At 29.2% G+C, this 13,684-nt stretch overlaps 1 protein-coding gene across 1 annotated transcript; it reads right to left on the bottom strand.

The window, feature by feature from the left end:
• Positions 1-3,647: 3,647 nt before the first annotated feature.
• LOC106754012 (AAA-ATPase At2g46620) lies at positions 3,648-6,386 on the bottom strand. The gene has a single exon (XM_014635947.2). The coding sequence runs from the start codon at positions 6,197-6,199 to the stop codon at positions 4,748-4,750; it is 1,452 nt and encodes a 483-aa protein (XP_014491433.1). The 5' UTR covers positions 6,200-6,386; the 3' UTR covers positions 3,648-4,747.
• Positions 6,387-13,684: the final 7,298 nt, after the last annotated feature.

Below are 13,684 nucleotides of genomic sequence, written 5' to 3'. Positions count from 1 at the left end.
CTTTAATAAAAGAGAGAAAAAATTAGAAGGGTGTAGGTTGACTTTAATAAGAAAGAGAAAAAATTAGAGGGGTGCAGAATCACTTTATGAAGAAAGAGAAAATATTAAAATAATATTAATTAAGGTTAAAATGGTAATTTTTGGAGGTGCAGGATGAAAGCTTGGAGGTGGAGGATGAAACACCCGATCCAAATTATGTGACGGCTAAGATGGGCTTTTGTACGCATAAGCAAGGGCCAATTGCAAAACGTAGGCTATGTCATGAATGATGTAGCTATTGTTTGAATATAATAAATTTTGTTCATACCATTGATTTGGAAAATCAATTACTAAATATATAAATATACATTTATATACAGGTCGACAGTGGCACCCATAATGAATTATGGGAATGGCCTATTGAAGCGTAAGCCTTCTAATTTGACTTAATTTCCTGTGCCTCTTGCATTTATTCCACAACTATTTTCTTTTCAACATCTATCTCTTTCTCAAACTTTAAGACTTTTAATAAAATTACCACGTAGTCATTCGATACATTTGTATAATAACGAAAATAATAAAATTTTGCATTTCGTATGTCTGAATGCAAACATTTCGTACACGAAACAGTCTTTTTAACAACTTTTTTTTTTTTTTACTTTTCTACAACGTGAAAGTTTATGATTAATTCATTTCAAATACTTTTTTAAAATAAATTCAAACAGACAAATAAAATAATGACACATATCCTATTGTTAAAAAAATTATTAAAAAGTGTTGTTAAAATATCATCATCCTTCCGTATATTACTCGTTTTATCCTCGTCGTTTAAAAATAAAAACTTATTTACATTGTTTTTGTTTCAACTGGACAAGAAAAACAATATAAATACCGTAATTTAAAAACTTAAAGCGGCATATGCGTGTGTAGAATTTGACAAAGAAAAGAAATATTATGAATCTGAGTTAGCTTGGCGCGATTTTTCTGACTTTTTCGTATTATTTGCCGCTGAACTAATACGATGTTGTTGAATAATTAACTCTTAAAAGTAATTATACTTATATATTCAATTTTAAGTCAACAGACCAAATATAATGATGGTTAGTATTATACTAAAAATGCTATTTATATAATAATTTGTATTGCCATTTGTATAATAATACTTTTTCTATTTATCTCTTAGAAATTATTATCACATTCATCACATTTCTTATTATATAAGCGATGACGTCTAAGAAGATGTTAAGGTGATAAATGAGTGGGAAACAGCCGAAGCATAATGAATGTGAATTATTTGACATAATAAAACATAAAAGTTTAGACCTGAAATACAGAGGAAGAGCAGAAAAACCAAAAGTAGTTAGATCGACAATTTCCCATTATTTCAATCTCCATCATTAGTATGAAAACTTACAAATTGTCATTTCGATTGAAAATAACATGTTAATTTTTCATTAATTCCTGTTGAATTTTGTTCCCACATTTATAGACAGCACAATTTAATTCTGTTCAACTTGAGCAAGTCTCACTAGTTACAGTGTTTTATAATGATTTTTTATTTTTTTATCGTATGATTATTTAATTAATATAGGTAGGATGATATAAAAAGTTATATATTTTTCAAGAAGAATCATAATTATAATCTTGAAATTAAACAGTGATGATCCACAGATTGATCGTTTTGTCTTATTACATCTACTATCGATTAACTTAAAATAAAATATAATTATTACAAATTGAATCATAATTAAATTATTACTAATTTAAAATTTATTATAAAGTTTATAAATATAAATTTAAGATAAAAAAATATTTAATATAGTCAATTTTTTATTAATTTTAACATGACTCATATCCAAAAAAAATTTTAATCTTAAAATTACTGAAACTACGTTATTTTATTTTCCGAAGTTTGGTAAGTTTGAGTTGATGAGAAGTATGTCATCACTGATTTTTATTTGTATGTAGTAAATGGCTCCAGAAATTTTTAAATCTTTTATAACTAATTTAAAAATAAGTCGCTATACAAATTTTGTAACTTGTTAATAATGAAGAAACAAACAGCAATTCCGTGTAGCTACTAGTTTAACGAGACAATTTTTTTTTAATAATAGTAAATTTTACTTTAGTGTCAGCTTTGTAGCGTTAAAAGTCTTTCTTCTACCAAATTAGAGTTGACCAAGATGTCAAACGTTTAATTAACATCACAATTAAATGTAGCATAAACTTTTATAACGTAATAAAGCCGATTTTTCACGACAAAAACGGTGGGTTGTCTTATGTTGTAAAAATTAAAAAAAAACATTAGAATTTTATATATATATATATATATATATATATATTTCCATTATTTCATTTTATTTTGTTTTTATAAATTAAGTTGACAAATTGTATAAAATTATTTAAATAATGGGGGCTTTGTCTTTATTGTATGCACTTGACTACATTCACTGAAGCCTTTTTTAAGAGAAATTCTTAAAAACACTTTTTTATTGCACCAAAGAAACTCTTGTCATCGGGATAAACGAACCATTATAGCTCCCAATGTTAATGCCAGCTGTCGGTAACAGGTCACGTAGCCGGTGGGTATGGAAGCACTGTGCTGTGATGATGGTCTTGTCTTAATTACTACTGCCCATTAATTTCACTTCACACATCCAGAGAAACTCACCGGCTGGTATAACAATTTTGGTCCCTATATTTCTGTACTTCAATTTTAGTTTCTTAATTTTTATTTATCTACGATTTTAGTTTTTATTCTTTTATACAATTTTAATTTCTTGATTTTAAATATCTTTAATTCCATTCAATTTTCATTTTAAACAATATTTACGATTTTTGTTTGGTTTTATAGAAAAATAAGGCAGGCACACAGTGCAGCTTCATCACTGCTCCAGCTGGCCTGATGTTGAAAATTGCTCCCATTGAAATAAATAGTGTGACCTCATCACTGCAGAGAGGGCAAAATTTTTGTGCATGCCATTGCCATGATAAAAATTAATGAGCTGAAAGCTTCTTCTATTTCTTAATGTCACTTTGCATTATTAGACTGCAGCTCTGCTTTCATTAATTCATTTACCCAACCCTACATTCCAGAGGCAATACAGAATGTAAGATCACAAGTGTAAATTTATTACACTTTTCTTTTTCTTTCCCTTTCATTTAACTGAGTTTTTATCCTATCACCACTTAACACTCTGTTATAAGGTCACAATCTAACTCAAAAACATTCATTAAGTCACTTTATTAATTTAATTGGGAGAATATGAAATTTTTTACTTCACTCAGGTATATTAAGAATGAGCACAATAATAAAATTCCACCCAAAATAAAGATTCTTATACTCTTTTTTAAAAAAAAACTAGTTCTTTTTTAAGAGATAACATAGACAAGTTACAATCGCTTGACTTATTATCTCTATATTAATTTAAACAAGTCAATGGGCAAGTTTTCTTTATGGGATACTTTTATTTTCAAGTAAAATCTTTATAATAGAAAAAGAAAAACATACGTGTATAAAAATCATTTAAAATTTCCTTATGAGAAAGTTTATGCGCGGGGACGCACACATTATCTGTTATTCCGTCATAAAACTACAATGATTGAGTTTGGCGGGGAATAAAGAAAGGAATACACAACCAAATCACATAAATAATAAAGATTGAAAATTATATACTATATACTTGGCTAGTAATTAATTTGCTTTATTCATCAAAGATGCTTGCTAGTTGGATCGATCGTTAGAGGGTTCGAATATAAAATGGGAATATGGAACGAAGAATCATACACATGTGACTCTTCATAATGAGGACTACATGTCATTATACAGTGTAACACTGTTTAACTTTTGATCACTGATAGGCTCCGGAAAATAACCACAACCGAGATTTTCTGATGGTTTTTGTGATCTATTTAACACTGCCTACTCATATATGCATGAGTTTGTGTTTACTTCATGATAGTGAATCCAGTCCTTGTTATATGCGTTGAAATAGATATGCATTAAATTGACTACTATATGCGCCCATGACTTTGTTTTTTCCTTTCAATTGGTATACCAACTTCACTTACAACAATGGCAAACATTACAAAACCTCTTTCACACTTCACACAAAAGACAAAAAAACAAAAATTGTGGTGAGGCGTTATTATTAAAACTGCAATCAATCGCTATAAGTTCTGTTCATCGATCTGGTATATGTAAATTAAAACAGAGACCAGTGCTTCCAAATAAGTGCTAGTTTGGAAATGAATTAATTCAAGACAAGTCATTTTCTTTTTCAACGTTTTCACGTAAATATACTGTAAAAGGAAAGTAACCATTTCGTAATTTGTAACCAATCAAAGCACTTTTACAGAACGAAATGAATTAACATATCATTCTTATGAAGGAACTTTCGGATTTTGTTTTCCTAAAGAAATAAATCTATACATTAGATTGGATTCACAGTTCACCAAACTCTAAGGATAACCTTTCTTCTGACCGTGTAAATTATTTTCCTATATGCAATGTATCAATCTAATTATAAAGATTTACAGTTCGATGTTGATGGCTGAAAAATGGACAATAACAATCACCTTGTAAGAGTTGCAATGTTTGCATCCCATGAACAACTGCTGTTGTGTTCAATTTGGCTATGGACGAAAAAGCTTGCCACCAAATTGTTCTTCTTCTGCAAGGGTATCTGTAATTATCTGTTTCCGCCGAATGAAGTGCAATTGGGAACATTGCACATATCTTTCCAATGAAGTGATGATTAGTGACTAACTATCGCAGTGGACTCGCGGGCAAGGAAGAATTGGAGGATGAAGATTTTCTCGTAACCCTGAATCTGAAAAAACTGTACAGTCTCCGCAAATCCTTAACCGTATGAACACCCTCACCGCAGACAACCCCATCCGGTTCATCCATTTCATCATCCTCCTTTTGCCGTCCGATCAAGCCGCACCCCCTGCCATCACCGTCCGTTTGCAATGCGGTGATGACTGATCTAATAGCCCGACTCGGCGAGTTCCGGTTCGCGATCATCAACTCGCCGATTTCAGCGGGACTCAAACTCGCACCGTTTTGGAAAATCTCTTGCACCTGAGGGAACAGCTTATGGTCCTTCACCCCAAGGTAATTATTCGCCAGCGTCTTAAACGCCGAAAAATCACAAAGCGGAAAATGGATATGCACATCGACCCGACCCGGACGGAGCATGTTCGGGTCAACATGCTCCTTCGTGTTCATCGTGAACACCATCACTCTCTCTTCCGCGCAACACGAGGTTACAAGCCCATCCATGAAGTTTAGTATCCCCGAAACACTTATTCTCTCCGTTTTCTCCGCCACAAACCGGTCCAGGTCCTCGATCACCACCACCGATTTCGGCGTCGTATGCAGAAGGAGCAATTTCAGATCCGAATCGCTAGGGATTTTATTCAGGTCGATGTCGAACACGTCGTACGAGAGGAATTTGGCCATGGCGGCGACGAAGCTCGATTTTCCGGTACCGGAGGGACCATAGAGGAGGAAGCTCCGTTTCCAGACGCGGCCGAGGCGGTGGTAGTACTGTTTCGCTCTGAGGAAGGACTCGAGATCGGATTTGACCTTGCTTTTGAGATCCGGTTCCATGGCGATGGTGTCGAACGTGGAAGGATGCGTAAACGGAACGGATCTCCACTGGCCAAACTCATCGACACTGTTGGTGAAGAGGCGCAAGTCGCGCTTTCCTTGCAGCTCGATTTCGTCGGCTACGGCGTGAATGTGCTGAAGATAAGGACGGAGGATTCGGCGCTTGTCCACCTTCCTGATCTTGAGAACGTAGGTTCCGGTTCCTTCTGGGTTGGGATGAGCGGGTTGGTTGAACCAGTAGACTGTGGCTCCGAGAAAATGGTCCTGGATGGTTTGGTTGGGGGCGAGGCAGAGGACGACATCGTTTTGGTTCTTCCCAGTGACGAGGTTGGCGAAATGGGAGTCTTGGATGGAAGGTAGGGAATGTAAGTATAGGGAGAGCTTGGTGTAGAGGTGGTTGTGGCGTTTGGTTTGGTGGAGTTCAGGTACTGTGAGGAATTGATACACGTGGAACCAATCTTCCATTCTTCTCCATACCCTCTTGCAGCACCCCGTTTGGAACAGCACGGCCCCAACCACCCCGAAAAGGAAGGTGGCAGTGGCCGCGGCGGCGAGGGTTAACAGAAATATGGGAGTGAGAAGAATCATGGCAAAGACGCTCATCCACCTCAAAACACCATGTTTGGATTGTTGAGAGAGAGATAAAGGGTTCTTTTCTTTCACAAATTTTCAATTTATTTGTTTACCGCTCTTCTCATTCCATAGAATAATTTTTGTTTTCGTTTATTCTTATTCCCCTTATGCTATCTCTTCTTTGGATCTGTTTTCACACAATCCATTCGGATAATTACAATCTACAGTATCATCTAAATGAATAAATTAACCTCTTTATTATTGTTATTATTTTATTGCCATTCTTGGCACATTTTTTTTTTCTATTCCCATTTACGTTTGCTCAATTTGTATTTCAAAATAATGTTTGCTCCATTGGTGTACCATCCCACACGTGTTTACGATCAAATATTTACGCTCATATATTACCAAATTTTCAAACAATATCTTATCATATTATACCTATTTCGTTGAAGTATTTCTATGGCGTGTGATTCACATTCTAGATAATAATATTCCTGTCAATGGTCAGATTCAAAGTAATAATATAAAAACGTAAATATACTTTAAATTTCTGTAAATATGATTCTGTTTGATACATAATTATTGACTACTTTTAAATCCTCAAATATTTTAATAGTTCCTTTTTAATCATAGTCAATAACTATAATTAATTTCATGCTGAAATAAAAAATAAAAAAAAATATACCAAATTACGATATTTAAATTACTTTAAATATGCAATTCAATTAAGTAATACATTTATTATTCAATAAAAAATATATTGCATATATTATTATTAATTTTGAATTTAATACTTTGATTTTTTTATATTAATATTTCTAAAAAATGATCATAATTTACTTAGATACTTACACTTGTATTTAATATAATAGTTTTCATATCATCATTTTAAATGATTGTAATATATTCTTTTCCATAATCACAAACTATGATTTTGTTTGCTAAGATAAAAATAACAATCAAATAAAATCTGTTTTTTATTTTGAGTACTTTTTTTGTAACGTATTAAAAACTTACATAATGGGAAAATAATTATTAGTTGTATTTTTACTCTTAAGTGGTTTAAAGTTAATATAAAATATATTTTTTTATATAATATTATCATATATTTTCTAGTAATTATTTTACGTATAAAATGCTAAAATGATAAGTAATTATTAGTATATTTGGTTTCTTTAAATAGATTTCTGTGAAAAAAGTTAATAATTATTCAAGAAAAACAATATCAAAGTTATTAAAGTAAAGAATAAATAATTATCTTATTTACAAATAAAATAATCACAAAAAACGATAAGAAATAAAAACTGATAAAATGTATCAGATATTTAAAACTAAAAATAGTTATAATAACAATACTCTTAATTACTTAATGAATCTCGAATTAATATTTCCCGAGAATACGTTCCTAATTTGTTTCCAAATAACTTTAGTTACAGCACACTGATAAAATGTCAGATATTTGAAATTAATAAAATATTTTGGAAAAACTAAGGAAAAATCATTTATAAAAATACAACTTTTTAACGGAAATCTACTATATATTTTATAAAATTAAAAAAATTAATAAGTTATAAAAACTAAAATATAATCATTTTTTTCAACGAGAATCTTTCAAAATATACTCTCAAATAATGTTTTAAAGCATAGATAATATTTAAAAATTTATCATATATACATAGAATTTTGTGTCTCAACAAATATCAAACACATATAATTAAAGCAAAATCACCGTAAATAAACCTCGCTTCTCTTTCTCAGTGATCTCTGAGGGTCTTTATTAAACTTAATTTTGCTTAATTAAGTTTAGTGAAAGTTGGATGTATGCTTGGCATGCACAATGGGAATGCCGTCATGCTTCTCCTTTTCATCTTACTTTCTCTTCTCTGTCATTAGTTTACAATTTTTAAAAAACATGAATGAACACGATTAAAAGAAAATACTTGATGCTATAATGCTTATTCTTTTGTTATCTTATAAGTACAAATTCTCAAAGGACCTTCTTCATCTTCGTCTGATTATGAACATCACTAGGGTCGATGACTCCTTTCTTCCTTCTTTTTTTCTCTCTCAGGTTTGAGAATCATGGAACCTGTAACCTCACATTACCTTGCTCAGAACGAAACTGCAAATGGGTTTCTTTCTCTTTGCACGATGGTTTCATGTGAAATTCCATCTTTGAAATTAATTTTTAGCTTTTTGGTAATTAGAGATTAAGTTGAATATGTTGTTTCATTTTCTAATTTTTGGATTTGGAATATGAAGTTTAAACTTGTTGGAGTAGTGATTGTTTGAGACAGAATAGATCAAAATAAAAAATTAAAGGAAATATAGGAAGAGGGAGGAAAAAGAAGATCAATCAGATTGTGAATTTGAGTCTTCTCAATCTTTGCTATATCTAATAGAGATTTGAGAGAATTTAAAACCAATTTTGTCCTATAAACTGATATTTATCTTGAAAAATGGATATTGTATAACATTACGGATTCAATTCCAATAGAAAAGATATTGATTCTAACTAAACTGAAAAATTCATTTATTAATTTTATCATTATTAATAATATAGTAAAATAATGATGATAATATTAAATAATAATAATAAAGTTACACACCCATGCATCTTCTCTATTTTCACTAGAGCCATCGAAATGGGTCATAACTTGCGAGTCAATCCAGCCCACCACAGGTTCGGGTCGGGTTGTGTTTGAAAAAATTGAATTTTTTTTATGCGGGTCAAATTTCAACTCGACTCATTTAAACCCAGCTCACACGGGTTGAACCTGTGGTGGGTCGGGTTTGCCTGCCAAGCCGCCTACCTAATTTTATTTTTTTAATTTAGTATTTTATTTATGAAATCCTAAAAAAATAAAATACTCTCTTCACTCACTGTGTATACCAAAAAAGTAAGCTCTGCTCTTACAAATTACTCTCGCGGAACTTGCTCTCATCTACGGTGTTGTCATTCAAGAGAAAATATTGTAAATTTATCTATTCGATATTCTAATATTGTAAATGGATAAGGAACACAAAAATTATGAATATAAGAAATTTATTTGTATGTTTTTTGTATTTGTTTTTTGATGACATTTGGATTATATTGTGTTTTTTATTATTATTTTGAATTGTTTTCAGTTTAACATTATTTTTTTTGGAGTGAAATTTGTTTAAATTTGAATATAGAAAGTTTGTAATTTTTTTATTTAAAAAAGATTGTAATTAAATGCGCTAGTGAGTCAACCCGTTTACCCACAAACCCATGGTAGGTTGAGCCAGGTTCAGATTTTTCTGGCTCGCTAATAAACGAGCTAAATTGGATTGGCTCACTAAGTGACTAACCCGTGGTGGGCCGGACCAGATTATCGGTTTTGACAGCTCTAATTTTCACTAGCCAAGATGATAAAATTATTTTTTATAAAAGAATATATTCATATTATTAGTACAATTTATTTTTTAAGTTATGTATTTAAATTTAATATATTTTTACAAAAATATTAAACTTGGTTTTATTCAGAAGATTTATTATTTCTTTATGAAAATTTGAAATTTAAATTAAAATTAAAAAATTGAAATTTTTATTTAAATATATTGTACTAAACTAAGTTATTTTTTTAAATATATTTTATTAATTTTTTTTAATACAACTATTTCAAATAATTTTTGTCAAAAAATATAGTACATAAATATCATTTTATATTACTTTTACAACTAAGGACATTTTGATAATTCTTATTTTTTACCAATTAAAACAATTGTTTTTTCATCTATTAAATTTTATATTAATTTTCACAAATTTTTTCAAATTCACTCTTATTCATTTCTAAGTCCTTTTAAAAAATAATTTTTAATTTACTCTCAAATCCTCTCAAATCTATCTATTCTCTTTATGTCTCAGATCCATCTCTCTAAGTAAATACACAATAAAATACTCATAATTGAAAATAATTCCATTTGAAAGAGATGAATCTAAAAAGACTCACCTTTAAAAAGAATGGTTTATAATACAAGTGTGAACAACTACATATCTTTCAAGAGGTAGGGGTTGTCATGGACCCCTAATTTTTTTTTTAATTCTTTTACATTTATATATTGGAAATTTTTTAACTTTTTTGAAAAATTTAAATTATATGTAGTATATATTACGAATTGGTGAAAATTAAATTAGATATCTTTTTAACATTAACGTTAATAAATAATAAAAAAATCAAATCCAATAATGAATAAAATATTTATTAAAATATATTTTTTGTTTTTTCATTATTTTTTGAGTTTTTCACAAAATTGTACTCATCTTTAACTCTCACATGTTTTATTTTTGTTTTTGAAAGAAAAAAGAAAGTTAAACATAAATTATCTATTTTTTTCTCATTTCTCATGTTTTTTTTATTCTTGAAGAAAATTAGGTAACTCTTTTGTTTTCTTTTGATGGTGAAATATTAATTTAGTAGTTAGTATTTCTTTTCTTTTTCTTTTTATCTCACGAGCCTTTGTATATCATTTTTTAAGAATGTAGAAGAAAAAATAATGTAATATATGTTTTTTTCAGAATGGGTTTTTATTGTATCGTCAGTATCATATATTTTTACTTGATTGATTATCTAATTCATCTTATTTTAACTTTTTTTTTTTATAGTTATAACAAAAATATCATATTTTTCAATAAAGATTGTCAAAATAAGATTGCGAAATATGAAAGATGATTAAAATTGAAGTTCGGATTTAATTATTTATGAGTTCAAGAATATGAGAGATCTCAAAATAATCATTTATATACTTATGATTTTCTTTTAGTTACAAATATATTAAATTATACATTAATTTTTGTTGTATTAATGATAATACATAATTTTATAAATTTTGAGTGTATTATTTTAGCTTTTTTAAAATTATTGACCAAAATATTTCATTCAGTGTGAATATAAGTTATACATTGTATAAAAAATAAAAAAAATTGAGTAACATATAAATTAAAAGACTCGCAAATATATTGTTTTAATTTTTTAAATTGAACACAAAGTCAAATATAATGTTTTCATTGATATTACATATTTATAATGAATATTTCCTCAAAATACTCGTCATAAATAAAATATAATAAATTATGAAATAAAAAGAAGTTGGTAAGATTATAATAAATGAAATATGTGAGATAAATAATTTGTTTTAGTATGACTGTATAAATTGTTTGACAAATCTATAATACAACCACAGAACCCACACAATAGGTACTGATTATGTGTAGTTGTATTATGTGTGAAAAACGTATTCTTGAACTATGTAGTATTTTCCTATGTAAATTGAATTATTTTAGTTTAGGATTGTTTAGATTTTTGAGACGAAGATTCTTGGGTGTGCTTTTGTCTTAAGCAAGCATATTCAGAAAAGGCAGAAAATAAAAGTTGGATTGGACCTGTAACGGTACGTTGCTGAGTTTGTGTCCGTACAACAGTTCAAGCTGAAAACAAATTGGTTTTGAAAACGCGTGGAATCTTGAAGTTTCAATATTGTTTTTATTTAGAAAAATATTATTTGATTCTCTAAAATTTTTACATTTACTTTTTTTTTCTTTTCTAAAAAATTACAAAAACTCACACTTTTATAATTAATTTACTCGTAATTTATATCACATAAATATAAAAATATATCTTGATATCATTACACTTTTATTCATGCGTATCACAAATCAATCATTAAATTGGCCCCATGGTCGTACAGAGAGAGCTGACGAATGCATGAAATGGGCCGAGACGGAAAAAATACTTATTTGAAAAATTTTAAGAAATAATTAAAAAAATTATAGTTTATTTATTTTGTATAATAAAAATATTGTATATTTTTGAAAAAAATTATAAAATAAAATTTTAAAAATAATTTTAGATTCAAATAATTTAAATTATAAATTAAAGTTAAAATAAAATAAAAGAATTATTATAAAACTTTAATAAATAAAAAAGTTATATTTCAACATAAAAATATATTGAAATCCATTGATTTAAATTAATACATTTTATTATATTAATTTCTTTAAGTCTTTTATTTAAATAATTTATTTCATTACTATGGAAAACGTAATTTAATTATATTAAAGAAATATTCTATCATGACTATAATCAATGTTTTATATATTATCACTTATATTTTATATATAATGTATTATCGAAACCTTACTTAAATACGTTGCTGAAATTAAGCTACATTTTAATCTTTTTCTTTAAGAAATTCATCTTTCAAAACTAACAATATTAAAAAAAACTGACCTGATTAACGGTAATATAACACGCTGTAAACCTATTTCTTCTAATTCCACTTAGGGTAGTAAGAATCGTGGTAATAGATTTTTGTTTGGTCTTTGTGTTGCTATTGCTGGTCCTGCTTTTCTCTGTCTGGTACTTGTAGTTTTGGGGTATGTTTCTTTTCTGAAGTAGCGTGGTTTGAGGAAGAAGAAAGGTTTTGGCCACTAAGGGGTTTCATGCCTCAAGGGTAATTGGGAATGGGTCTTTTGGGACAGTGTACAAGGCTTTGTTTGAGTCTTCTGGAACAATAACTACAATAAAAAGTCGCCGGCATAGCGGTATCTTTTTCGGTGGGAGAAGGAGAGTCGAGGTTTGGTGGTAGAGGGACAAAGATCCGAGGAACGAGATAGAGGGAGAGAGAGAGAGAGAGAAAAGCTGGGAAAGATGTAAAAAAAAAATACGTGGCATACCACCGTTTGCCACATCAGCTAGTTTTTAACGGTGTTAGTTTTGGAGGACTAAAATCAAAGTTTCCTTAAGAAAGAGGACTAAAATGTACCTTACTTTAAAGGGATTAAAAGCAAAATCGCTTGATAGTTTCGGGACTAAAAACATATTTAACCCTAGTTTGTTGCTTTTCATTTTTTTATGCTTTTAATATTTTACATTCTATATTTTCTAACTTCCATCAATTAGAATCTTTCTGCCATTTTCTTGCCCAATAACAAACCATATCTTCATCTTTCTAACTTTTTCTAGCTGAAATTATAATCTTTATTTTAACATCTCAACTTCTTCCTGATTATATCCGTTTACATATAAGGAAATTGTAATCTTAGAGTTGTCAAAATAGGTTACAATTCCTAGGTCAACTTGGACCACCACGAGTTTGTGCCGAATTGGATATTAAAAAAATGTATTTTTTTATGCGCATCAATTTTTATCCTGACTTATTTAAATCTGGCTCATCCAGGTTGAATCCGTGGTGAACGATTGACTCACTAACCCACCAATCTTATTTTATTAATTTATTATATTAAGAATTCCTAAAAAATACTCTCCTCACTCACCATAAGTGTACACCAAGAAAGATTATTTTGTACTTTTTTTATTATTTTGAATTGTCTTAGTTTAACCTCATCTTGGGAATGAAATTTATTTAGATTTGAATTACAAAAAGTGTATATTTTTTTTTTATTTTAAAAAAATTGTAATTAAGTGAATTAGTGAACCAATCCGTTTAATTCACCAACCCGTAATGGGTCAAGCCGAAATCAAATTTTTC

This window comes from Vigna radiata, unplaced genomic scaffold (genome assembly GCF_000741045.1).
Source record: "Vigna radiata var. radiata cultivar VC1973A unplaced genomic scaffold, Vradiata_ver6 scaffold_83, whole genome shotgun sequence".
Taxonomy (NCBI): Eukaryota; Viridiplantae; Streptophyta; class Magnoliopsida; order Fabales; family Fabaceae; genus Vigna; species Vigna radiata.
The sequence above is the reverse complement of the archived record's forward strand: the minus strand, read 5'-3'. Positions and strand labels throughout refer to the sequence as shown.

What these genes read in the sequence shown, in the direction of transcription:
- LOC106754012 (XM_014635947.2), bottom strand. Translation starts at nt 6,199, where the DNA reads ATGAGCGTCTTTGCCATGATTCTTCTCACTCCCATATTTCTGTTAACC.